Source organism: Plutella xylostella, chromosome 18 (assembly GCF_932276165.1).
Source record: "Plutella xylostella chromosome 18, ilPluXylo3.1, whole genome shotgun sequence".
NCBI lineage: Eukaryota > Metazoa > Arthropoda > Insecta > Lepidoptera > Plutellidae > Plutella > Plutella xylostella.
In genome coordinates, this window is record NC_063998.1 from 5,304,290 (window position 1) to 5,329,042 (window position 24,753).

The 24,753-nt window shown below is 36.6% G+C and overlaps 2 protein-coding genes across 2 annotated transcripts; both read left to right on the forward strand.

Moving 5' to 3' along the window:
• Positions 1 to 6,341: 6,341 nt before the first annotated feature.
• Positions 6,342 to 19,101, forward strand: LOC105385253 (probable methylmalonate-semialdehyde dehydrogenase [acylating], mitochondrial; the record flags this gene model as incomplete). The annotated part of the gene is made up of 10 exons (XM_038114321.2): positions 6,342 to 6,377; positions 11,244 to 11,380; positions 12,648 to 12,758; positions 13,173 to 13,279; positions 14,663 to 14,776; positions 15,245 to 15,411; positions 16,256 to 16,376; positions 16,751 to 16,900; positions 17,416 to 17,556; positions 18,028 to 19,101. Coding segments are annotated over 10 exons (1,569 nt in total), but the record flags the coding sequence as incomplete, so codon positions are not given.
• A 119-nt stretch (positions 19,102 to 19,220) lies between these two features.
• Positions 19,221 to 24,694, forward strand: LOC125488441 (deoxyribonuclease-2-beta-like). Its single transcript, XM_048627185.1, is given in 10 exon segments — positions 19,221 to 19,814; positions 20,288 to 20,462; positions 21,142 to 21,272; positions 21,411 to 21,486; positions 21,840 to 21,963; positions 22,259 to 22,484; positions 22,827 to 22,929; positions 23,093 to 23,172; positions 23,533 to 23,695; positions 24,129 to 24,694. Coding segments are annotated over 10 exon segments (1,293 nt in total). The 5' UTR covers positions 19,221 to 19,704; the 3' UTR covers positions 24,234 to 24,694.
• Positions 24,695 to 24,753: the final 59 nt, after the last annotated feature.

Genomic DNA, 24,753 nt, shown 5'->3' on the forward strand with positions numbered 1-24,753 from the left:
AAGGCCTAATACATATATTTGAGTATTTACTTTTAATTTCCAGGAGAATCTGAGACAAATTGGGACTTCTGTTGTGTAACAAATCATCACCTGAGGTCATAGGTGTTTGATGGACAGTTGAATTAGGTAAGATTTTTTTAATTATCTGTTGATTATTGGATGATACAAGTTTTAATGAAAATCTTTCAGCTAATAAAAGCCTTCGTATATTAAGAGGCATTACCATGGCTTCAATTTCCATTGCATGAATAGGAGTTGAGCACATAGCACCTAAAATAATTCTCAAAGCTCTGTTCTGAATAATATCTAACTTATTTACATGAGTACTATTTATATAAGCAAAGCAGCTGTAATCAAAATGACTTCTGACTATAGCTTTATATAGTACGGTCAGTGTCTTTGGGTCTGCACCCCAAGATACACCAGCTAAACATCTAAGAATATTTAAGCCTTTAAGGGCATTTTGAATTATATACATAATGTGTTGTTTGAATGTCAATTTATTATCTATGATAACACCTAAAAACTTGTGACAGCTAGCTGTTGAGATCTCTACATCATTGTACATAACTGCATCATTGTTGGAGTCCTTACTAAATATTACTACTTTACTTTTATTAGGATTTATTTTAAGTTTCAATCTACCGCTATAATAATGATGTAATTGTGTTAAGCCACTATTTAAATTATGTATTGCTACATCCACATTAACATTCATACTGTATAATACTAGATCATCCGCAAATTGCAGTATATTTACAAACTTATTATTTACATATTTACATATCTCACTTGTGTATAAATTATACAACAATGGCGATAAAGTTGCACCTTGCATTGTGCCTTTAGAGGCAGTTTTTGGTCCATATAAGTTATTATTATGCTTTACATATAAAACTCTATCAATCAAAAAATTATAAATCCATTTACATAGGATACCGGGAATACCCAGCCCTGATAACACTTTTACAAGTATACTTGGTTGTACATTGTCAAATGCACCTTGTACATCTAGGAAAGCACACACAGCACTAACTTTATTATGTTTTGCATTTTCCAGATCTGAGATAAGGGAGACGAAACTGTCATACCCCATTTACACTCTCGCACGAGTGGCGAGGCGAGCGACAAGGCGAGGGGCGAGGCGCGAGTGTGAACAGACGCTCGTGGCTCGCCTCCTCGCTCGCCTCGCCACTCGCGGCGCTCGCGTCCGGAGCGGTTTTTGGGGCACGAGTCAAAGGAGCTCGCGTCGCACGCGAGCGGGTGTTTACACTCTCGCGTCCGCTTCATTCTGGCTTCTACATCGTGCCGCGCAGGTTGTGTTCGTCGTCGTATAATTATAACGTAGTGTTTTTTCCTCAGTTGTATAATGGATTGGTCGCAAGACGAAACATTTAATTTCATATAAGTAAATATTTCAATAAAATAATAAAAATAAAAAAACACTAAAACGTAAGAAATAAAAGCAGTACTTAGATATATTAGTACTGTCACATAGAATAGGTCTAAACCATGTCTAAACCTTAAATTATTTCTTACGTTTTAGTGGTTTTTTGAAGTCGTTTTTTTTTATCATTATTTTATTTTATGACTTATTTATACTTAGTTTATTTGCAATAATTGACAATCAAAATTAAGAAGCAAATGATACCTATAAGTCCTACTAGTCAGTAGTAAACACGAAGTAGTTGCTATATATACCTACCGTTGAGGAGTTCCCTTGACTACCTTCCGTTTCCATCATCAGATCAGCTCAAGGTCACCATCATATTTTTTTTAATGTTAAAAATATAGGTAAGTACCTATGTACTTTCTAAATTTCATTAACTACAATCGGTTAATAGGTACCCAAAATGGAAATTCATAGCCTGTTTTTAACCCTCTACCCACCCTTGGAGGTGGAATCAAAATTTGAAAAAAATGGGACCACATGGGATCTCAACCCAATACATAAAAAAAAGAATTTTCAAAATCGGTCCATAAACGGCGAAGTAATCGGTGATCATACATAAATTCTTTATTGTTGCGGCTAAAACTTCGACGTCCTCCATCGTTGCTAGCTCAAAGACAACTGAACTCTGCACGAGAGTGTAAACACCCACTCGCGTCACACGCGAGTGGGTGTTTACATTCGCGCCTCCGCACGAGTGACGAGGCGAGCGAGGAGGCGAGGGCCGAGGCGAGAGTGTAAATGGGGTATCAGCACAACTTCTGCCTTTTCTGAAGCCATATTGAACATTGGGAATCAAGCCATTTGACTCAACAAACCAATCAAGACGAGTTTTAATCATATTTTCAAATATTTTACCTAAACCAATCAAGACGAGTTTTAATCATATTTTCAAATATTTTACCTAAACATGAAGAGAGAGAAATGGGTCTATATGAATTTGGATCTTCTGGAGGCTTATCTTGTTTTAAAACAGGAATAACACATTGAGTCTTCCAAGATTGTGGGATTATTTGATTCACCCAAAGACTATTAAGTATATTTAAAAATAATTTCTGCACTGAAGTATCTAACTTTTTTATAAGAATATAAGGAAAATCATCTAATCCAGGTGATGTATTCTTTCGCGAGTTCAAACTATTTTCAAATTCGTGGAAAGTAAATTTTTGTATAAGAAAACTTGATTTAATGTCTGAATTATGAAGATCAAAATAGGTATTTAATTCATGAATGTGTAAGCCGGTTTCTGTTAATTTATCAAAAAATCCATCAATGAATTCGTCTGAATAAGATTTATTGGAAGCTTTTCTATGTTTAAACATTTTAATGTAATTCCATATTTTACTTATCGGTGTAGTTCTATTAAAACTGTTACATAGTCTACTCCATCCATTTTTCTTTTCTTCTGATATTGTTCTTTTTTTAATAGCATTTAATCTTTGATATTTTACAAAATTTTCTATTGTAGGATTACTTCTATAATACTTTAAAGCTTCATAAGAGTCTGTAACACTTTTTTCACATCTATCGTTCCACCAAGGAGCTGGTAGTTTACTTTTGTATGAGCTATGTTTTGTAAATTTCCTAACGCATTCTTCTTTAAGAGAGTTTAACTTGTTACAAAAATATTCATAAGTTTCTAAAGGATTATCACTATTAATGGTAAAATTTGTAAAAAAGGACTTAGAAAGTTCGTGGTATTTTTGCCAGTTTGCTTTACTGTACATAAATTTATCTATTGGAGGATTTATTTGATATCTATCAATTGAAAGTGCAATAGTAATGATCACAGGAAAGTGGTAGCTACCCATATTGTCATCGTGAACAGTCCAATCACACAAGGGTGCAATGGCTGAGCTGGTAAAAGCGACATCTATAGCCGATGGGTTTCGATTAGGATAATTAATAGTAGTAAAATTACCATCGTTAAGGATACATAAATCCAATTCATCTATAACATTGTATAATTGTTGTCCTCGTCCTTTAGTGGATAAGCACCCAAAAGCAATATGGTGAGCATTAAAATCACCTGATACTAAAATAGGTTTAGGCAGATATCTAATTAAATTACGTAATTTATTAATTCTAATATGACTACTTGTAGGTGGACAATATACACATAATAGAGTTAGTTCTCCACATCCTGTAGAAATTGATATAGCTATTGTTTGAATATCTTCGTAAAAGACAGTATTAATTAATTTGTATTTGATATAAGGACGAATTAAGATGGCAACACCACCATGCTCATTTTTTGCATTTTTAAAATGAAGATTGTAACCGGGTATTGAAATATGTTTGTTCTCCTTAAACCATGTTTCATTTAAAAGACAAATATCAAGATTTTTTTCCTGTAGAAATTTGATAAGTAACGGCTTTTTAGGGTTCCGTAGCCAAAATGGCAAAAACGGAACCCTTATAGTTTCGTCATGTCCGTCTGTCCGTCTGTCCGTCTGTCACAGCCGATTTACTCGGAAACTATAAGTACTACAGTGATGAAATTTGATGGAAATATGTGTTGTATGAACCGCTACAAAAATATGACACTAAATAGTAAAAAAAAGAATTGGGGGTGGGGCCCCCCATACATGTAACTGAGGGATGAAATTTTTTTTTTCGATGTACATACCCGTGTGGGGTATCAATGGAAAGGTCTTTTAAAATGATATAAAGTTTTCTAAAAAACATTTTTCTTAAAGTGAACGGTTTTTGAGATATCAGCTCTCAAAGTCGTAAAAAGTATGTCCCCCCCCCTCTATTTTTATAACTACGGGGTATAAAATTCTAAAAAAAATAGAGGTGATGCATGCTAATTAATTCTTTCAACGATTTTTGGTTTGATCAAAGTATCTCTTATAGTTTTTGAGATAGGTTGATTTAACTGTAATTTTGATTTGCTGCTACGGAACCCTTTGTGCGCGAGCCCGACTCGCACTTGGCCGGTTTTTGTTATTTAAACTTTGAATATTAAATTGAGCTATTTTGAGTTGTGTTATGTTCAAGTTATTATCCATATTAGGTTAGGTTTTTAAATAATAATTCTTTGATAAATGACGTAGTTATAGGATTATCGTCGCTCTTATTACCCAGTTGTATTAGGGTGCTCACTATGACGTTAACTAGGTCATCATTGTTGATTAGCTGCGTCTTTAAGTCAACAGTCTTAGGCGAAAAGTCTTGTGAGACAGGTTCGTTACCTTTTTGTTTATTTTTATTTACATTGTTAGATACACTTTGTACAGACTTGTTTACATTCTTATTATTAAACTTATTACTATTTACATTTTGAGTTTTATTTACAGCTGGTAGAGGTGGGAAGTTTACTTCAAGTTCTAGTTGTTTGCTGGCAGCAGCGCTAGCATATGTGATTTTGCTCTTTTTTTCCATTATCTTTTTTAATTTAATTGGGCATGACTTTGAAATAGCCAAATGAGGCCCGCTGCAATTACAGCAGCGAACCTCATCCGGTGTGCTGCATTCTTTGTAATGGTGCTCACCAGCACAGCAGCTGCAGCGCTGCTTGCCATTGCACACCTTTGCCGAATGATTGAATTTAAAGCACCTATAACATTGTTGTAGTGGTGGTACGTAATCAAAGACTCTATATGAAAATAGGTCATATTGGACATGGTCTGGTAGACAGTTTGACAGAAATGTCAAACTGACTGTTTGCAGTGGGATCCTTTCTTGCCCTACTTTTTTGGTAAATCGCCTTATTGCAATGATCTCACTTGTGCTTGAGAGCTTGTTGTATAGCTCTTTGTTGGAAATGTTAGTTGGTACAAATCGAATTATTCCAGTTTTCTCAATCTGAGCCGCTGGAATATAGGCCCTTAATTGGTGTTTAGCCAGGAATGTAGCGTTGGTAATGAAGTTATTCGCATTGTTGGATTGTTTGAAAACAGCCGCAATTTTGTTAGCGTTAACTCGGTGAATGCCAATTACCCCCTTAATGTCCGTCGTGAATATATGGTTCAGATATATTGGACTTTTGTTTCCCAATTTGTCCTTTTTATCCGCACTTTCAACAAACACTTTGAACTCAACGTTTGTAGAATTGTCTGGATATAGTCTTATATAGTTTTGTTTTAAAAATGGACTGTACGAATTATTGTCTACATCCTCACCGCCGCCGCTACTCTCCGCAGGTCTCTTTTTTTTATTTACACTGGCACTACTCGGGTCCCCTTCATTTCCATCCATTTTATATACATTTATTCACAATATTCACACTAAATTTACAATATTTATAATAAAATTTAAATTTTTGAAAATAAAATTTAAAATAGGCGCCCTTTCTCTTTCCCGCCAAAAAAGAAAGTCCTGTCAAACAATTTGTTTGTTTACATTTTTCAAGAAAAAAGCCGCCATTTTAATTGACACCAATGCTTAGGTAAGCGCATTTTTTTCGTTGATATGGCATGTCCTCTCTTTATTCTTTTGTCAATGTAGAAAATCAATAAAAAATCTATTCTAAATTTGTGAAGCTGTCAAAACAGGCCTATTATATTTCGACGACTGTGGTAGCCCCATCACCGTGGAACTTCCATGCCCATCACTAGTTTTGTCACCGACTGTGTCAACTGTCAATATAAGGTTGTCTGAGTTGCTTTGCTGGAATAATAAAAGCTATTTTCATATAATTTATCATATTTTTTACTCAACGTTGGAGTACATGTTGGAATTGAAATACACCGACCCGTCTGTCATCTGTCACTATCAGTGTCATTCATTGCATAGTTTACCTTGCCTTTGGTTTGACAAATTTTATCAATTCAAGGTCAAAACAATATTATCATTTTTCAGTCAATTTAATCAGTTCAGTTGGCCCGCAACCGCCTTATATGTAGATTAGTTTATTTATTACTTAACATTTTACGTTCCTGTTTAAATTAAAGTAACCATGTTGAAGCTCTTGAAGTCCGAAGTAAGTTTTACAAAGTTTTACTTTCTAGTTAACATAACCTGACAAACTCTAGACTAGTAACTAGTTAATAGTTGTATTTTCGAGGAGGCCCACCCTCTTACATGCGGTAGGTATAAGTATAAAAGATCAGAACAAACAAAGAAGGACTTGATACAAGATTCATATCATTTGGTATTTAAACATGCTCCATAATTCATGGTGGTTTCCAGTATGCTTAGTGTTGCGCAGTTCAGTGTTTATTCCTTCTTTTCTCGAGTTTTTCATTTTTTATTCAGTGTTTCTTGTGTAATATTGAGAACGTATGCTATGGATATTAATACCTAAATAAAATCAAGGTACTTTCTATGTAGGTTGTACTTGTGATGGAAATTACAGAACTCTATACTTCGTAAGTACCTACTTATACCTATTTTATTCATAAAATAGTAGGTACTAACTGATGATGATGAAATCCTGTTATCCCTCATCAGGGACATAGGGTAGTACTTAGTACTACTTAGTACATAAATAAATAAATTGAATTTGGCTCGCTTTGAAATACTTACATAGTTAATTATAATGGCAGCTAGTAGGACATCTCAGGCACAATTTATAGCATTAACCACCTACAACTATAAATACCAATCTGTTGCTGTTATTTCTATCTCACTCAAAAATCCTTTCAACTATTTCTATAGAATTATTTTAGAAAAAAAGAAATATGTACCTACATAAAAGAACAAGCTACCAAAACTTCTCTCATATTTTTTTATTAAGTAAATAAGTTTCATCTTTCAACATTTACACAAGTATATTACTTATTTATTCTCAAAACTGAATACATTTTAGATAAAATTGCTGAATAACATGTTGTTTACAAAACTCACTGAGAGCTCAATAGCTACATGAGTTACATCATATTGATATGGTCCTTATCTGGAATTAACTGAAACCAAAACTTTCACATAAACTCAAACTCAAACTCAAATTTTTTTATTCATCGTACAAATATAAAATTTTCTGATGAACGTCAATTTTTACAAATTACTCTCCGTTCGGATAAGGGGGGGCTCTTTCTGTCTAAGGAGAAGAACGGAGGCAAGAAACTCCTGAGCCATCTTTTCAAAAAAAGACTTAAAACTAGTTGGTATACAATACATATAAGCTTAATAATTATTATTATAATAATATGAGCAGAGCTAACTACTTATCACAGCCATGCATTAACGTCCTCTAAGTAATCATCAATTTTATAATAAGCTTTTTTACTGAGTTTCTCTTTAATGTAACACTTAAACTTATTCTCTGGCATTTGAGCAACTTCTGCTGGAAGCTTATTATAAAATCTAATACAGTACCCTAAAAACGATTTATTAACTTTCGCCAGACGCATCGCTGGAAAAGCCAGCTTATGCTTGTTCCTAGTATTAATGTCATGATTACTGCCAATTGTATCAAAAGTTGAAATATTCTTTCGTACATACATTAAATTGGAAAAAATGAACTGACATGGAACTGTAAGGATGTTAATTTCTTTAAATAGTTCTCTCAATGAATCCCTGGAACCAAGTTTGTATATAGAGCGGATGGCTCTTTTCTGTAATACAAATATAGTTTCAATATCAGCTGCTCTACCCCAAAGCAAAATGCCATACGATAATAAGCTGTGGAAATAACTAAAGTAAACTAATCTGGCGGTTTCAACGTCGGTCAGCTGTCTAATTTTCCGTACAGCAAAAGCTGCGGAGCTCAACCTTCCAGACAATTTTTCAATGTGAGGTCCCCACTGTAACTTTGAATCTATAGTCATCCCAAGAAAGACAGTATCATTAACTAGGTCCAATTTATTCCCATCTAGAATAATGTTAGTATCGCAATGTCTAACATTCGGCAGTGTAAATTTAATACATTTCGTTTTCTTAGAATTCAATAGAAGATTATTAACGGTAAACCAATCGTGTATGTCAGATAGAATTGAATTAATTTCATTAAAATTATTTTCTCTTCTTTTAACTTTAAAAAGCAAAGAAGTATCGTCAGCAAATAAAACTATATTAGTCAATTTTTCAACCATAAAAGGCAAGTCATTAATATAAATGAGGAATAAAAATGGTCCTAGAATAGATCCTTGAGGGACGCCTATTTTTACATGAGCCCCCTGTGATTTAGTATTGTTAATATCGACCCTTTGTTGTCTCTTGTCTAAATATGAAGATATCAAATCTAAAGCCTTTCCTCCTATTCCATAGTATCTAAGTTTCGAAATTAAAGTCTGATGGTCTACACAATCAAACGCCTTCGACAGATCACAGAAGACTCCAATAGCATCGTGATGGTCTTCCCAGGCGTCAAATATGTGCTTAATCAACGCAGTACCGGCATCGGCTGTTGATTTGCCTTTTGTAAAACCATACTGCTGGCTATGAAACAATCGAGCATCATTGAAATGCAAAAGCATCTGACTGAGTATGACCCTCTCAAATATTTTACTCAAAACTGGAAGAACCGAGACAGGCCTGAAATTTGCAGGGTCCTCCATATCCCCACTTTTGAACAGAGGTATAATTTTACTAAATTTCATAAGATCTGGGAACACACCTTCAGCGATACATTTATTAAAGATGTTAGCCAAAATTGGGGCGATTTTATTAATAATAGAAAGAACAAATTTAACTGACATTCCCCACAAGTCTTCAGTTTTCTTCATATTTAATGACTTAAATGTTTTTATAATAGTTAATGTATTAATATATCTGAATTTAAATTCCTTATCGGTTGAAGGTGCGTTCTCCTTCGTCAGGGTTTCAGCTGCTGCAGCCGAAGAATCCAGGTTACACGTAGTCTCTAAAGGAATGTTCGTAAAAAACTCTTCAAAGACCCTCGCCACCGCATCATTCGATGTTATAATGTCATTGCCTACCTTCAAAGATAAATTTGTCTCGCGTGTTCGATTCTTCCCCGTTTCGTTATTAATAATAGTCCAAACGGCCTTAGATTTGTTAGCAGAGTCTTTAATCTTGTTATTAATAAAAATTGTCTTCGCACAGTGACAGACACATTTATACATCTTGCTATATTTCTTCACATAAGATTGAAAGTCAGGTCGGAGTATGAATGTTTTCATCTCATACAGATCATATAATGTCGCCCTGCTTTTGCGAATACCCTCTGTAGCCCAGTCACAAAATTTAATTTTATTGTCAATCAAAACTTCCTTCGTTTCAAAATTACTCTCAAACTCATCAGCTATTATCTTAAACAAGTTACTATACATCTCATTAGAATTGCAATCTAATTTAACATTCGGAAGTTTTTCGTCTAGTTTCTTCAAGTAATTGTCAATTTTCTTTGTAGTAATCGGTCTGCATCTCACCTTAGTTTTATTTGTCTTGTCAGTGTTTACTAAGGTAATGGTCTGCCCACTGTGGTCTGACCTCAGACAATTAATCACACTACTGTCTTTAAACTCACAGTTACAGAATATGTTATCTAGACAAGTGGCTGACGTGGGTGTAATTCTAGTTGGTTCCAGAAAAACATTAAAAAGATTAAATGATTTAAAAAGTAACAACAATTTCGACCTATTAGGAGAGTCACCTAATAGGTCAACATTAAAGTCACCACACACTATTACTTCCTTTTTACTATTGGAAGCTAACCTTAGAACATCCTCCATGACAGTCTCAAAGGTAATAAAATCACCAGTAGGTGGCCTGTAGGTACATACTATTATATACTTATTAAGCTCTGCACATGAAATTTCTATATGGTGTTTAACAGAAAGAGCAACTATATCCTTTCGTTCTTTACATTTACAATTTTCTTTAAGAAATATAAGTGACCCACCATGCTCGTTGATATTTCTGTTAAAACAGCTTATAAGTTTGTAATTTTTCAATTGGAACATCATTTTATTCTCGTCTAACCAATGTTCTGTGATACATAAACAATCAATGTTAAATTTTTCCGAAAATAGTTCTATTTCTAACAATTTAGAAGAAATACTCTGAATATTCTGATGTACCAATTTAAATTCATTCTTAAATGTCTTGTCCTTCGATAGTTTTGAGCCGAGAGAGCAGTGAACTGAATCAATCTTTATATCAACGCTATGATGCTCTCCCGTTGTCTGAAAATCTAATTTAAATCTACTGTACTATTTTCAGTATTACTACTGACGGTGTCAATAGGGACACAAGTTTTCTTCGTTATAATGCTTATAACTGAGTTAATAAGAGGAGCTACTTCTGTAGCTAAACGTCGTTTCTGATTTAAGGACAGAAATAAACTGTCCCAGGTCAACTTAAAATTATCTACATACAAATTAGTATCAAAGAAATTGATACAGTCAGATTTATAACACGCATTGTACATATTTTTATTTAGGCTACATGTCATATAATTGTATTTGTCAGGCAGTGTGCAAGAATAAGGAAATGCACAAACAAATATATGTTTTGCAGGAATGCTTTCTAATATAGCAAAACTTCTATTTATATCAGAATTTGACACACCTAAACTATTTCCCACCATAATTAATATAGTAGTTTTTTCGGTGTACGACCTCTCTGAAATCAGTTGTACTATTTGTGCGAATGAAAGTTCTGGGTAACAATGATTAACAACATTTCCAGTTACATGATTACCCAACATGTGCCCGAAATCCTTGCCAAGCCTATCGGAGTATACTACTGTGCTGTAATCCTTGGCTGAACTGCTACTACTAAAAACTACTGATTGAATTTTCATGAAATTTAGTATGCGGTAAGCTGACACCCTGGATCTACATAATAGGATAACTTAACTGTTTAAGGCCAAGCAGAACTGGCAGGAAACACCTTACCTGGTTCCTACATTTATAATAAGTAATATCTATTACATTTCCAGTCTCTGCAGCTACTGCGCCGGAGCTACAGTAGTGCGGCTCCAACAACCAAGTTGTACATCGATGGCCAATATGTTGAGTCCAAGACCACCAACTGGATTGAGCTCACCAACCCCGCCACTAATGAAGTCATCGGAAGGTATGTACTATCAGAGAAGTAGATAATCAAATGTTGTGGCTCTAATGACGCTGGTGTATGTAATGAGAAATTATGACTTCACTGAACTACCTACTTATCTTTAAATATGGATTGTTATGAAGGCATAATAAGGTGGCTTTTATTCCATCCATATTATACAAATTCATCCTTTTTGTACTTAATTACAAATTCCTAGCTTAGATTTGCTTATCACTGGTATAGCAGAAGGTTACTTAACCATTTTATAGGCATAATTATAATACAAAGCGAAATTGCTATGTAACACTTATTTGATTTAAAATACCCATTATCTTATTTATCTTGTTATGTAAAATCTCTCAATATAATGTAAACAAATGTACAAGCCCACTTTACAATAATGATAAAAACATGTTATTGCTATGCAAGATAACAGACTCTTTATGATGATGATTAAAAATGTACTAAATTTTTTTGTCAATTTCTTTAAAATGACTCTTTTGAAAATATAAATTGATGTATTTTTTTCAACAAGTCACCACGGTTGTATGCTAATTTCAATGATATTCATTCATTTGCCTTTAAAATACGAATGGTAATGTCTGACTGAATACCGCTATTTTGATTTTTAAATGTTACTGGGTAGGTAAATAAACATACCATTACCTAGGTAGGTACATGAGTTTGTGCTCTTTCTACCCGACTTCGGTAAAGCAAAATGGAGGGTTGTATGTTTAACTGCTATGTGGGTAAATGGAGATGGTTCCATATTATTCCAGTCAGGACTAAATAAAAGAGGTACTTACAGAAGGTTACCTGGTTATAAGCTATGCCATCATAAATAGTAATTTAAAATACCAAAATGAGTGATCAAAAAAAGAAAATGCATACAGACGAATTGAGAACCTCCTCCTTTTTCGTAGACCGTTAAAAAGTGCGATTTTGTTATCCCAAAGTTTTATTTAAAAATAACAAATTATAAATTATATAATGTAGGAATATATTTATATATGTATGTATATAATTTGTATAGCTATTGTAAGTATATCTCTGTGTCTCGATTAAAGTAGATAACTTCTCTCCTCTCAGCTTATCGCACTACCAACCACTTTCTCGATATCACCAAAGGTTAACTGGTTGAGAATGCTACTAGCATTAAGTTTACCTTTGTACAATGTTTTTATGTGCAATAAAGAATTTATAATAATAATAATAATATGATCTTAGTATAACTTTAAAAAGTATATACCGTTTGTACCTATTAAAGACATGTTGCGCTGTGTTCCAGAGTGCCGGAAGCCACCCAAGATGAGCTGAACTCTGCGCTGGAGGCCGCCAAGAAGGCCTACAAGTCCTGGAGCCAGAGCACCATCCTCACCCGACAACAGCTCATGTTCAAGTAAGATCATTACTTCCTATTTAATTTTATTCATTGTATTCAATTTTCAGATAATAATGCCCTTATAAATTATTAAGTTATGCATAGTTTCATAACAAAACTTATCGTCAAGTTAGTAAATCAAGTTTATACAGTCTGGTACAGAGAAGCCGTATAATAAAGTTAGTTTGCAACAGCATACCTATTCAATCCTAACCATTGCTTCAAAAAGAATAGTAAATCGCCGTTGAGTTGCTACTAGAAACCAGTTGCCATTGCAGAAATTTACAACGAATTCAACATTGCTTTATTACTGTAAAGTTTTCTATTATTGATTACATCGCGATGTTTTAATATACATTTTAGAGTGAGATTAAAGTTCCGGAACCACTACTTCAACAGACTTTAATCGATGGTGTACTTATGTGTTTCCAGCTTCGCCCGTCTCCTGCGCGAGAACCAGGGCAAGCTGGCCGCCAAGATCACGGAGGAGCAGGGCAAGACCCTGGCTGATGCCGAGGGAGACGTGCTCAGGGGCATCCGTGAGTACACTTGTTTATACTTTACTAGCTCTTACCAGCAAACATCGCCTTTAAAAAGAACGGCAAGAATTTTGGGGATAAAAAGTAATGTGATAATCCAGGGTGTCAGCTTCTTGCATACAAAATGTCATGAAACACCTTTCAGTAGGTTTTACATGAAGGAGTAACAAACATTCATTTATTATTTTATTTGAACACTATTGTACACAAAAAATAGTATAAATACATAACAAATGAAAAACATAGTAAAAGCACACAAGGGCATTTATTCATACAAGCAACATTCATACAAACTTTCGCTTTTAAAATATCATTTTAGTAAGATCGATCGTAGCTAGCTTGTTTTCCGCAAAATATTGCAACGTCCCATAGATAGCCTCCCAGGAGCTCGTGTAGTATCTACTATTACTTAATAACAACTATCTTATCTTTATTTAAACAACACACACACTTTTTGACATTGGCTCATATTGTATGTTTGTTATCTACCGCTCAGGCAGTTGATGATTACAAATACGTTGTATGACTTTTGAGAAAGCTATATTATATTTTATATAGTATGTAGTTAGTATACTTTTTAGGGTGCCGTAGCCAAAATGGCAAAAACGGAACCCTTATAGTTTCGTCATGTCCGTCTGTCCGTCTGTCCGTCTGTCCGTCTGTCACAGCCGATTTACTCGGAAACTATAAGTACTACAGTGATGAAATTTGATGGGAATATGTGTTGTATGAACCGCTACAAAAATATGACACTAAATAGTAAAAAAAAGAATTGGGGGTGGGGCCCCCCATACATGTAACTGAGGGATGAAATTTTTTTTTTCGATGTACATACCCGTGTGGGGTATCAATGGAAAGGTCTTTTAAAATGATATAAAGTTTTCTAAAAAACATTTTTCTTAAAGTGAACGGTTTTTGAGATATCAGCTCTCAAAGTCGTAAAAAGTATGTCCCCCCCCCTCTATTTTTATAACTACGGGGTATAAAATTCTAAAAAAAATAGAGGTGATGCATGCTAATTAACTCTTTCAACGATTTTTGGTTTGATCAAAGTATCTCTTATAGTTTTTGAGATAGGTTGATTTAACTGTGCTACGGAACCCTTTGTGCGCGAGCCCGACTCGCACTTGGCCGGTTTTTTTCTATACATTTTTTCGTTCGAGATGAAAATCGACACTTTGAATCCTATGTTCCTGAATAAGTATCGATAACAAGACTTGAAGTTTAATGTCTCTTAAGAGCGCGTACCTACTTTTACAACATACAGGCTTGCTGCCCCAATTTAAATGGGATCTAGGCTGGCTGAGCTGAAATTAGGGGGCTTCACCCCATCTCAGAATATAATAGAATGTCATCTAATAAAACTATAATATGTGGTTACAGAGGCGGTGGAACACTGCTGCAGCATCACGACCCTGCAGCTCGGGGACGCCATCCAGAACATCGCCAAGGACATGGACACGCACTGCTACAAGACTCCCCTCGGAGTCACTGCAGGTAATGAGAACACTGTATACAAGGTGGAATTTTATAATTCATGTTGCCTTTGCCATATCTGGTCAATGTACGTTAATTTATGTAGTATGATAGATGAGAAAACAGCTCTTCTTTACTACATATACCTATATACATAATATACATATCATAATAATATAGCTATATATAATACCCACGGAACCAAATTTTATAAGAGCACATGTTTATTTACAATGAAATATGCTTATCTAGTCCCAGATTCCACCAATCACAACACAACTAACGAGCGATGTCAATTATGTTGACGACACAAAAAAACCTCCACTTCTCTAAATCTTACCCCCAACCCCTCTATCGCAAACTGGTTTTGACCACGATTTTCGCATTCCAAATGCATTGAATTTGACACTAATTACTTCGTAAATGTTACTTTGTTTTGCCTTTGCTCAACATTCCTCACCTCACCCAATAACTCAACAACCCACACAGGAGTGGCCGCCTTCAACTTCCCCGTAATGATTCCCCTCTGGATGTTCCCGGCGGCGCTGGTGACGGGCAACACGAGCGTGGTGAAGCCCTCGGAGCAGGACCCCGGAGCTACCCTCATGATGATGGACCTGTTGGCGCAAGCCGGGGCGCCCCCTGGTGTTGTCAATGTACGTACTTGTACTGTCATACTACTTATATTATAAACGCGGAGGTTGGTAAGTAAGTAGGAGTAAGTTTGCTACTCTTTCACGGAAAGACGGGTGAGCCGATTGTGGTTAAATTTGGTATGTAGGTAGCTGACACCCTGGATTGTAAGCAGGCTACTTTTAATCCCGGAATTCCCATGGGAAACCTTTTTAAGGCGCGCCTTGGTTCAAAGTCATCTTGAGCTACTTGAAGGTATGGTTACTTCAATTAGTAGCTAGACTGTATGCTGTCAACTTCCCGGTGATGATTCCTCTGTGGATGTTCCCGGCGGCGCTGGTGACGGGCAACACGAGCGTGGTGAAGCCCTCGGAGCAGGACCCCGGAGCTACCCTCATGATGATGGACCTGTTGGCGCAAGCTGGGGCGCCCCCTGGTGTTGTCAATGTATGTATACAAACGTGTTTGATACTCTTTCTAGGGGAAACGGGTGGACCGATGGCGGTAAAATTTGGTATGTAGGTAGCTGACACCCTGGATTGTAGGCTAGTAGGATAGTAGGCTATTTTTATCCCGGTATTCCCATGGGAATCCTTTTTAAAGCGAAGCAACCGCTAGTGTTGACTACAGACGACTAGATTTATAATATAGACTAAATTTTAATATTATAGACTAAATTTTCCCTTTTGTATAGGCCATAGTCATTCAGTTTATTATTTATTTAGATCTTGTTCGTGGCGCGTGTGTAATGTGTAATGCATCAAGAGTCAAAACCCAACAACACGATTGACTCGCTTCGATAGCTCTCTTACCATTAATTAATTATTTCATTAAAACATTATATTCAATTTTATATTCTATCCCCAGGTGATCCACGGCACCCACGACGCGGTGAACTTCGTGTGCGACCACCCCGACATCAAGGCGGTGTCGTTCGTGGGCGGCGACGCGGCCGGGAAGCATATCTACAAGCGGGCTTCGGCTAATGGTTAGTAGAAGAAAGGATCGTGCAAAAGTTGTACCTAATTCTCTTTTAAAAACATGAATCTTTTCAAGCCAGGGAGCGCGAAGCCGATGTCGAATAAACCGAATTTGGATGCGATTAGAAGTAATTTTTCATGATACTCTACTTATGTGAGTGCATTTTTAAAAAGCTAGACCGATTTTGAAGAAACATGGCTAAGAACCATATTTATTTAGTAAAATCCAACGTATTCGAATCGACCCTTCCGTTTCGGACTCACATGGCCCAGATAGAAACAAATGCCAACAAATGAAATACAATTCCTTATAGAACATTTAAAATTATGGTATGGGCAATAATAATGATGTTAAAAAACTAATCCATTCTTTCTTTTACAGGCAAGCGTGTGCAATGCAACATGGGAGCCAAAAACCACGGCGTCATAATGGCGGACGCGAACAAAGAGCACACTCTGAACCAGCTCAGTGGCGCCGCCTTCGGGGCCGCCGGCCAGCGCTGCATGGCGCTCAGCACCGCCGTGTTTGTTGGTCAGACTATACCCCTACTGTTAATTACTCACATATTTTAGGTTGCCTCTCCACCAGATCGGAGCAAGCTAGCGGAGCTAAAAATCGAATAATGAAATTGGAGAAAACCTCCGATCATGCAATTTTATTGGATGATTATTGCTTCGCACACGTATTAGTCCGCTCCGCTCTGGTGGACATCAGCCAGCTAATATGTTGCAGAGATGATTGAAGCCTTACTAACATGTTGCAGAGATGGTTGAAGTGTATAGCTACAGCCACTTCGCCAGTATATTAACTACGTTACTAAGTTAGTCCTACTAATGTAATATTAGGAGGCAAGTCTATTTCCGCGCATCAGACACATCGATTAAATAAGTATAATTCAGTCATCTGACGGTCATCATATTAAAGCTAAAGCTTGAAGCGAGCGCTGTCGCTGTTAAATATACCACTTATTCCCTTCCACATTCAGCCAAGCAGTTCTACTTCATCCGTATATTCACCATTCTAACCCACCCCCTACCCCCACACAGGAGAGGCGAAGGAGTGGATCCCGGACCTGGTGGCCCGGGCCAAGGCGTTGAAGGTGAACGCGGGCCACGTGCCCGGGACGGATGTGGGGCCCGTCATCTCTGCGCAGGCCAAGGACAGGATTAACAGGCTGGTGGAGTCTGGTGAGTCGAGAGATGAGTAAAGGATTATACAGGGTGTTGTGAAGTTAGTACGGTAAGGCTAAAGGGACTCAGGGGTTCTGAACGAAATTTGTTGTACGAATTTTGGAATTCGGGTAAAAAAAATCCTCCACATAGTAAATAGTATGGTGAAGCGAAATTGTTTTTTTTTGACAATTTTATTGCGACACCTTTTATTTATTAGACAACGAAAAGTATCGTCCACTGCTGGATATAGAATATAGGCCGCTCCCAAAGAGCGCCACAAATGTACAACAATATTCAGTTTTCAGGCGCCCGTCTCAGTCAACTAGGGTCACTAGTCAACTAGTCAAAAGTTAGCTTGTTTGCTGTAAAGTAAAGTAAAATATATATTTAATAATATCAAAATATTTAATTGAAGTAAATATAATTGTATGTGCTATGAATTCAATACATTACCTTCTTTGTCAACATCAACATTTCTCCTCCCAGGTGTAAAGGAAGGCGCCAAGCTAGTCCTCGACGGCCGCGGCGTCAAAGTCCCCGGCTTCGAGAAGGGCAACTTCGTAGGACCCACCATCCTCACTGACGTGAAACCAAACATGGAGTGCTACAGGGAGGAAATATTCGGCCCAGTGCTAGTCTGCTTGTTCGTAGACACACTGGACGAGGCCATCCAACTCATCAACTCAAACGCCTATGGAAACGGCACTGCTATCTTCACAACCAACGGAGCTACAGCCAGGAAATTCTCCTCAGAAATCGATGTTGGACAAGTTGGGGTCAACGTCCCTATTCCGGTCCCATTATCTATGTTCTCGTTCTCTGGAACTCGAGGCAGTTTCCTGGGTACCAACCACTTCTGTGGCAAGCAAGGTATTGACTTCTATACGGAGTTGAAGACGGTGGTTTCTTTCTGGCGGCAAAGCGATGTGTCGCACACTAAAGCGGCGGTCTCTATGCCTACTCAGCAATAATAGGACCATAATTAGTATCGCTAGACGTCTTATGCAGGGAAAATACCTCACACTTTCTTTGAATCACTATTTATAAAGAAAGCTTTATGATTTGTGGTATTATATTTCACATACCATAATGGGATCTGTATGAATAATTTTCCCTTATCAATAATTAGGCGTACACAAGTATATTATGCTATGACGTTGGACGATGTTTATAAACTTTTCTAAATCGGTATTTGTTTTTGGTACCTACGCCTTTTGTGTGATGCGTTGTAATGAAGTCTTGTCATGTAACTTGCTGCCATATTTCTGTGTATATTTTAAGTATAATGTGTATATTATGAAAATCATATTTTTATACATTAAATGATACGTATTTACCTCGTATTTAAGTACCCTTATAAGAAAAGCTTGTCGATAAAAGTCTAAGGAGTTGTACCTTCATATTTTATTGCATTTATTTTTATAGCCCATTATTATTATTGAAATGGATAACTCTGTAACTAAACTAGTCTTCCAAAATGTTCTGATATACACTTGTTTTAATGGCACTCTTGTTACGAATTATTATTAAATAAATATGTTATTTATATCTTATAAAAAACTTGTATGTAATTATTTTTATCCCCAGTCATGTACGTACTGTATTATTTTTTATTATAAACAATAGATATTATACATCTTGATAGTAACGTGATGCCCATGATTCATAATAATCTAGCTCCTATAACAAACTCATATGGCGAGTACAACACGACCAAGTAAGGTAAACTGTAAACTTGAATAATCCTCTCATCAATCACGCTTTTGAATTTGGTCGGTTAATGTTCTTTGTGTACAAACTAAGCTAGATTGAATGGAGCCATGGCCATTATCTGCCCTTATACCTGCGCGATGCAAACCGAAACTAGTTTTCAAACTTAACGGTTGTAATTCTATAGAAGCACATTTACGCGAAATTCGTATAGACTACATACTACTAAACTAGCGAATATTTTAGCGTATTTATGAAACTTTAGTGTGAAAAGTAGTGTTTAGAATTTATAAAACCGGATATAAATGCGGTCTAACAGTTTTGTAGCTAAACCGCATAGTGTTAACTTAAATATTGTTTGTAATATGATATCGTAAACAGTGCTGTGTTTAACATAATTTCCGTTCACATTCAAATAGTTTTCGCGCTTATGCAGACGTGATATATGTAATAATGGATTCTATAAAGGGTTGTTTTGTTTTGTTTGCAATTATTGTGTCAATTCTGTCTGGAGTAAACGCATCTCCCCAATGCAGAGATGAAAAAGGGGATTTTGTTGATTGGTAAGTATAGAAAACAAATATATTTCTTCTATCACAGTTTCCAAAAGACGATTCAAAATTAATCGTTGATTAAATATTTTTTACTTCTCAGGCCGCGAACAGAAAATTAAACTTACTGAAATAGGTAGTATCAACCTTATTGTTAACCGTTGATTTCTCCATAAAACTTTATTCATTTTATGAGTGTAGTACCTAAGTAAAGGTATAAATGCATTATTTGATTACGCCTATCATTGAAGGATAAGATTCATAGATAATTTAGATAGTAGGTAGGCCTTTGTTTTAATTATTCTAATATACTGTAAATATTTATCTTCTGTTCATATTTTAAATATGTAATTATAATATACATAGTAAGAGAGAATTATAACTATGAATATACATAAGTAGATAGGTACTGTATATTAACTTAAATTTTTTGAAAATTCTATTTTTGTGCCAATAATAAAATTGAAAATAATTCATATCCGCAGGTTTTACGTATACAAGCTACCTCGGGAGAGGAATCACCTGAACCCGTTAGTGCGACAAGGTTCCGCGTACATGTACCTCACGCCTGCCACACTAAGGAGTGGTTGGACAATGTCAGACTTAGCCATTGGCGACCCCGAGTCCATAGTGGGGAGGACTTTGGAACCTATGTATCATGTAAGTTCAAGAATGCTAGTTGTCTGCCTTGTTAGGAAAAGGAATAAAAGTTATATTCTATACTACTCTATATGACTTTACCTTAGCCATCTCAAATTAGACCCTAATGCGGCGCTCACACGAAAAAAGAAACAGGCGGTTAATGTGGTTATTAGGATGCCATAAGGGGCCGTCCATTAATCACGTGAGGCTCAAAGGGGGGGGGGGGGGGGGAGGGGGTACGTAAAACTTCACGAAACATCACGAGGGGGGAGGGGGGGTCTCGATAGACATCACGTGTATAATTTTTTTGTAAAAAAGCGCTAGGTATTTCTGACCCGAAATTTTGAACCGCGCAAAAATTTTAACGATTTGTAAGTATGACCTTGATTGACTCGCCCGCCGTTGCTAAGCAACGACTCCCCGCGCTAAATTTCATTTTCGTTATATTTTTTGTACTCAAAAATAGCGTTTACATAGACTTCCAAAAAAATACACGTGATCCAGGGGGGGAGGGAGGGTCGGAGTCAAACCTCACCAAATATCACCAGGGGGGAGGGTCGGGTCAAAAAATGAGAAAAACGACCTCACGTGATTAATGGACGGCCCCTAAGGTACAAGCCCGTAATCCGAGCGTTTTACGTTGAATAAATGATGAATCTATGAATGTATTTTACCTTAATGTTAATTCTGTTTTCAGGATAAAAGCCTTCTAGCGCTTATCTATAATGACCAGCCTCCTCAATCGGTGGACCAACCAGACATATTCGAAGCGGTCGCTGAAAAATATTTAAGACAGAAAAAATGTAAGATGCTACAATAACGTATTATGTTATTTACAATGTAAATTACAAGTGGGGTGTATGAACCGGGCCACCTCAAGTGACGTTCGGGGTATCCTAGACAGTCAGAGTTAATCTGACTGGCTAATCTGGTTTATTTTTCTAACTTTTCAGCGTCCAGCAGCAGCCACGCGCGTAAATTCAAGCGCTTCAAACTTGGCAACCGATACTACGACGACTATGACGTAGCGGAGATGTGCAAGGTATATATAATGATCATGATATTATAATTAATTATTAAAAGATCATAATTATTTTTTCGTTATGGATTCACAAAAAAATACTGAAAAATACAGTACATATAAAATACAGTTACAACGTTAGCTGAGGGGCTCGTGGAAAAGAGTTTCCTTCCACCCTAAGGTTGTCTTGAAAAAATCGCTTTAAACATTTTTGTACATATGTGTTAGTATTTAAGTTATGTAAGTTAATTAAGAATATTCTATCTATCTATAAACTTTAGTCCAACTGTAGGTTTTTTTCGCTATATTCGCTTTTATTTTTTTTAACGTTCATTTAACCTGCGAATAAATGTGTCTTCTTCATTTCTCCCCAGGCACACGCAGAATACATGCGCGCGCGCACAGACAACGGCCACACGAAGGGGGTGGTTCTGGGGGACAAGCTCACGGCGCTGTGGCTCGTACACTCCGTGCCCAAGTTCCCACCAGTACCTGAGTGTAAGTTTTATACTATTGTGTGCTGTTGCTACTAAGTGAATGAATGAATAGGTGAATTAATCTCTATAACTAGCGTTTCGAGATAGTTACCTTTCTGTATAGGTAGCAGCGCCGCAAGAGGGGGAGTGAGATCTGTTTGGATGAATACGTGGACTCGGCTTAGGTACATAGATGCTGCGTGTCATAAGGAATTAGGTGAATCTAGTTATACATAGACAAGTAAACCTCTAGTTATGTTTTTAATCAAATCCAACCTGCAGTCGTAAAGCTAACTAACCCCTTTATTAATTTCCAGTGAACTCATTCAACACAAGTACCTACAGCTACCCAGCCACCGGGCTTAAATTCGGCCAGACCTTCCTATGCATGTCTGTTCAGACGACGACATTAGAGCAGATAGCTGTTCAACTGTTGTTCAACGAGCCTCTAATAGCCTACGCTCAAATGCCTCATGAGTATGAGAGTGAACTGCCGACTATGGTCGATGTTATGAAGAATAAGAGCATTGATACTTCTCCTTGGTAAGCTATTATTTACTACCTCTTGCCCGTGAGCTCCGCTTCGCCCTATTATGTTTTCCCTAGGGAACCCCGGGATAAAAAGGACTCTATACCCATGTACCTAAACCTATATGTGTCAGCTTCCTACAATTATATACCTTATTTCATCAAAATTGTACAGGAATTGTACGCTATTTCACGTCAAAGAATAATAAACATCCATCTATTCATACTTAAAAACTGTCGCGTTTATAATAGTATCACCGCTAAAGGCCCTGTGTAGATAGTGAAAACGGTAAATTTAAAATTCTAATGAATGTTAATGAATATTCAAAAGTTAATTTTATGGTCCTAATATTTCAGGTACCACATCCAGAGCTTCGACACGCTGGACGGGCGCAAGTTCATGTCGTTCGCCAAGAGCGCCATGTTCAACGACGACCTCTACAGCGGACTCGTCGCTGAGGTGTGTATTTATAAAATAGTTTAAAAAATTAATATTGTATTAAATCAATTTATGGCTGACGTCAGAAGGATAGACAAAAGTTTTGTACTTAATTACTTTTGTTGCCATATTATTTTCTTTGTACATATACATTGGTATTTGAATACTTACAATCTGCACACAGGTGCTGCAGTCAGACCTACTGGTGGAGACCTGGTCCAATGGGCCCGGGACCCTTGACTCCGAGTGCAACAGAAGTTTCCAGTAAGTAGTAAATACTAGGATATGGACATATTTGTTGAAATATACAAGCTAAAGTGACAGAGGGCCAATAACCGTTGGAGTTGACGAGTTCTCCAGACAAATGTAGCGTGGGAGGCCCTTTGACCAGCTGACGATGGTGGCGGATGAAGTTGTGGCGCTCCTTTGGGAGTTTAGCCCAAATGTATTTTGGATAATTAATAAGAGACACGATCTCAACTAAATGTAACTTTATGAATAGAAAATGCACGCCCTCACTATAAAAAGTATGTATTTAATTAGCAGCTGGATAATACTAACCAACATTTACTCGTAACTATGCAGATCATAGCTCGACTAACTTATTGGGCTAACTCTCCACAGAGTCCGCAACATAGAGCGTCTGAAAGTGCAAACGGCCAAGATGTCGTTCACGACGCACAACGACCACTCGAAGTGGGCCGTGGCGGTGGCGCACAAGATGCACCTCAGCCAGGACACCAAGGTCGCTGATTATTGGGTCTGCGTTGGAGATATTAACCGAGCGGTAAGATATCCATTGCTGTGTCTGTCTGCGGTATCGTTGTTCTGAAATGGATGATGATGAACCTATTTTAGTTTTTTTCTGAATTATTACAAACTCTGTCCATGAAACACTAAAAGGAAAGTTTTTCAGGAAATGCAATGTTCTTGTAATGCAATGTTTGGTGTTAAAAACCAAAATTATATATGAGTATTTTATACGAGATCCATTGGTTCAAAATATTATATTTGATCAGACCATGATGTAATAGTTAAGTAAAAAAATATGCGAGAACGGATTAGAGTGAATGTCGGATAAAAAACTCATTTAGTATGTAAGTCTTATCAAATCAAATCAAATCATTATCTTGCGAGTCTTGCATCCTGTTCTACCCTACCTACCCTAGTTTCTAGTATAAAAATTATTATTATTAATTAAATATCATTTTATTTCCTAGCTCCCACAAGAGTCGCGCGGCGGCGGCACGGTGTGCACGGCGGGGCCCATCCTGTGGGGGAACTTCGCGCACCTCATCGACTCCGTGGAACCTTGTAAACTATAACCAGAAGGAATATGTAGTTGATGGTAGTAGTTGGAAGGCAAAATGTAGGGTGGGGATTGGCGTAACTTGAGCAATTTTTCTGAGTCATTTTTCAATTTTTTATAGGCTGTAATTTGATTAATTCTTTCAGTCAATTATTGAGCATTAGCATCATAAATAAAACGTGGCATGAACAGAGAAAATATCAATTTAAGTCTCACGAGCTGCTTTTGGAAATATTGTAACGCCATTTTTGGTAAATTTATGTGAATCGCATTGTACTGTATGTATATTCGGACAGTCGATATCTACTGTGCTCTTGTAAATATGAAATTACTTAAGTAAGTTTAGCTAGCTCTTATTGATTAGTACAAAATAAGTAGGTAAACATTAGTTTTAATTTAGAATTACTATGATTTGTGATGATTACTAAGAAATCGTTTTTTTAACGGAGTAAACTTAAATAAACTGTTTCAAGAATTCCCAGCTGTTTGTTGCACACCAATATTCCGAGCCGAAATAAAACACAGTTTATCACCTG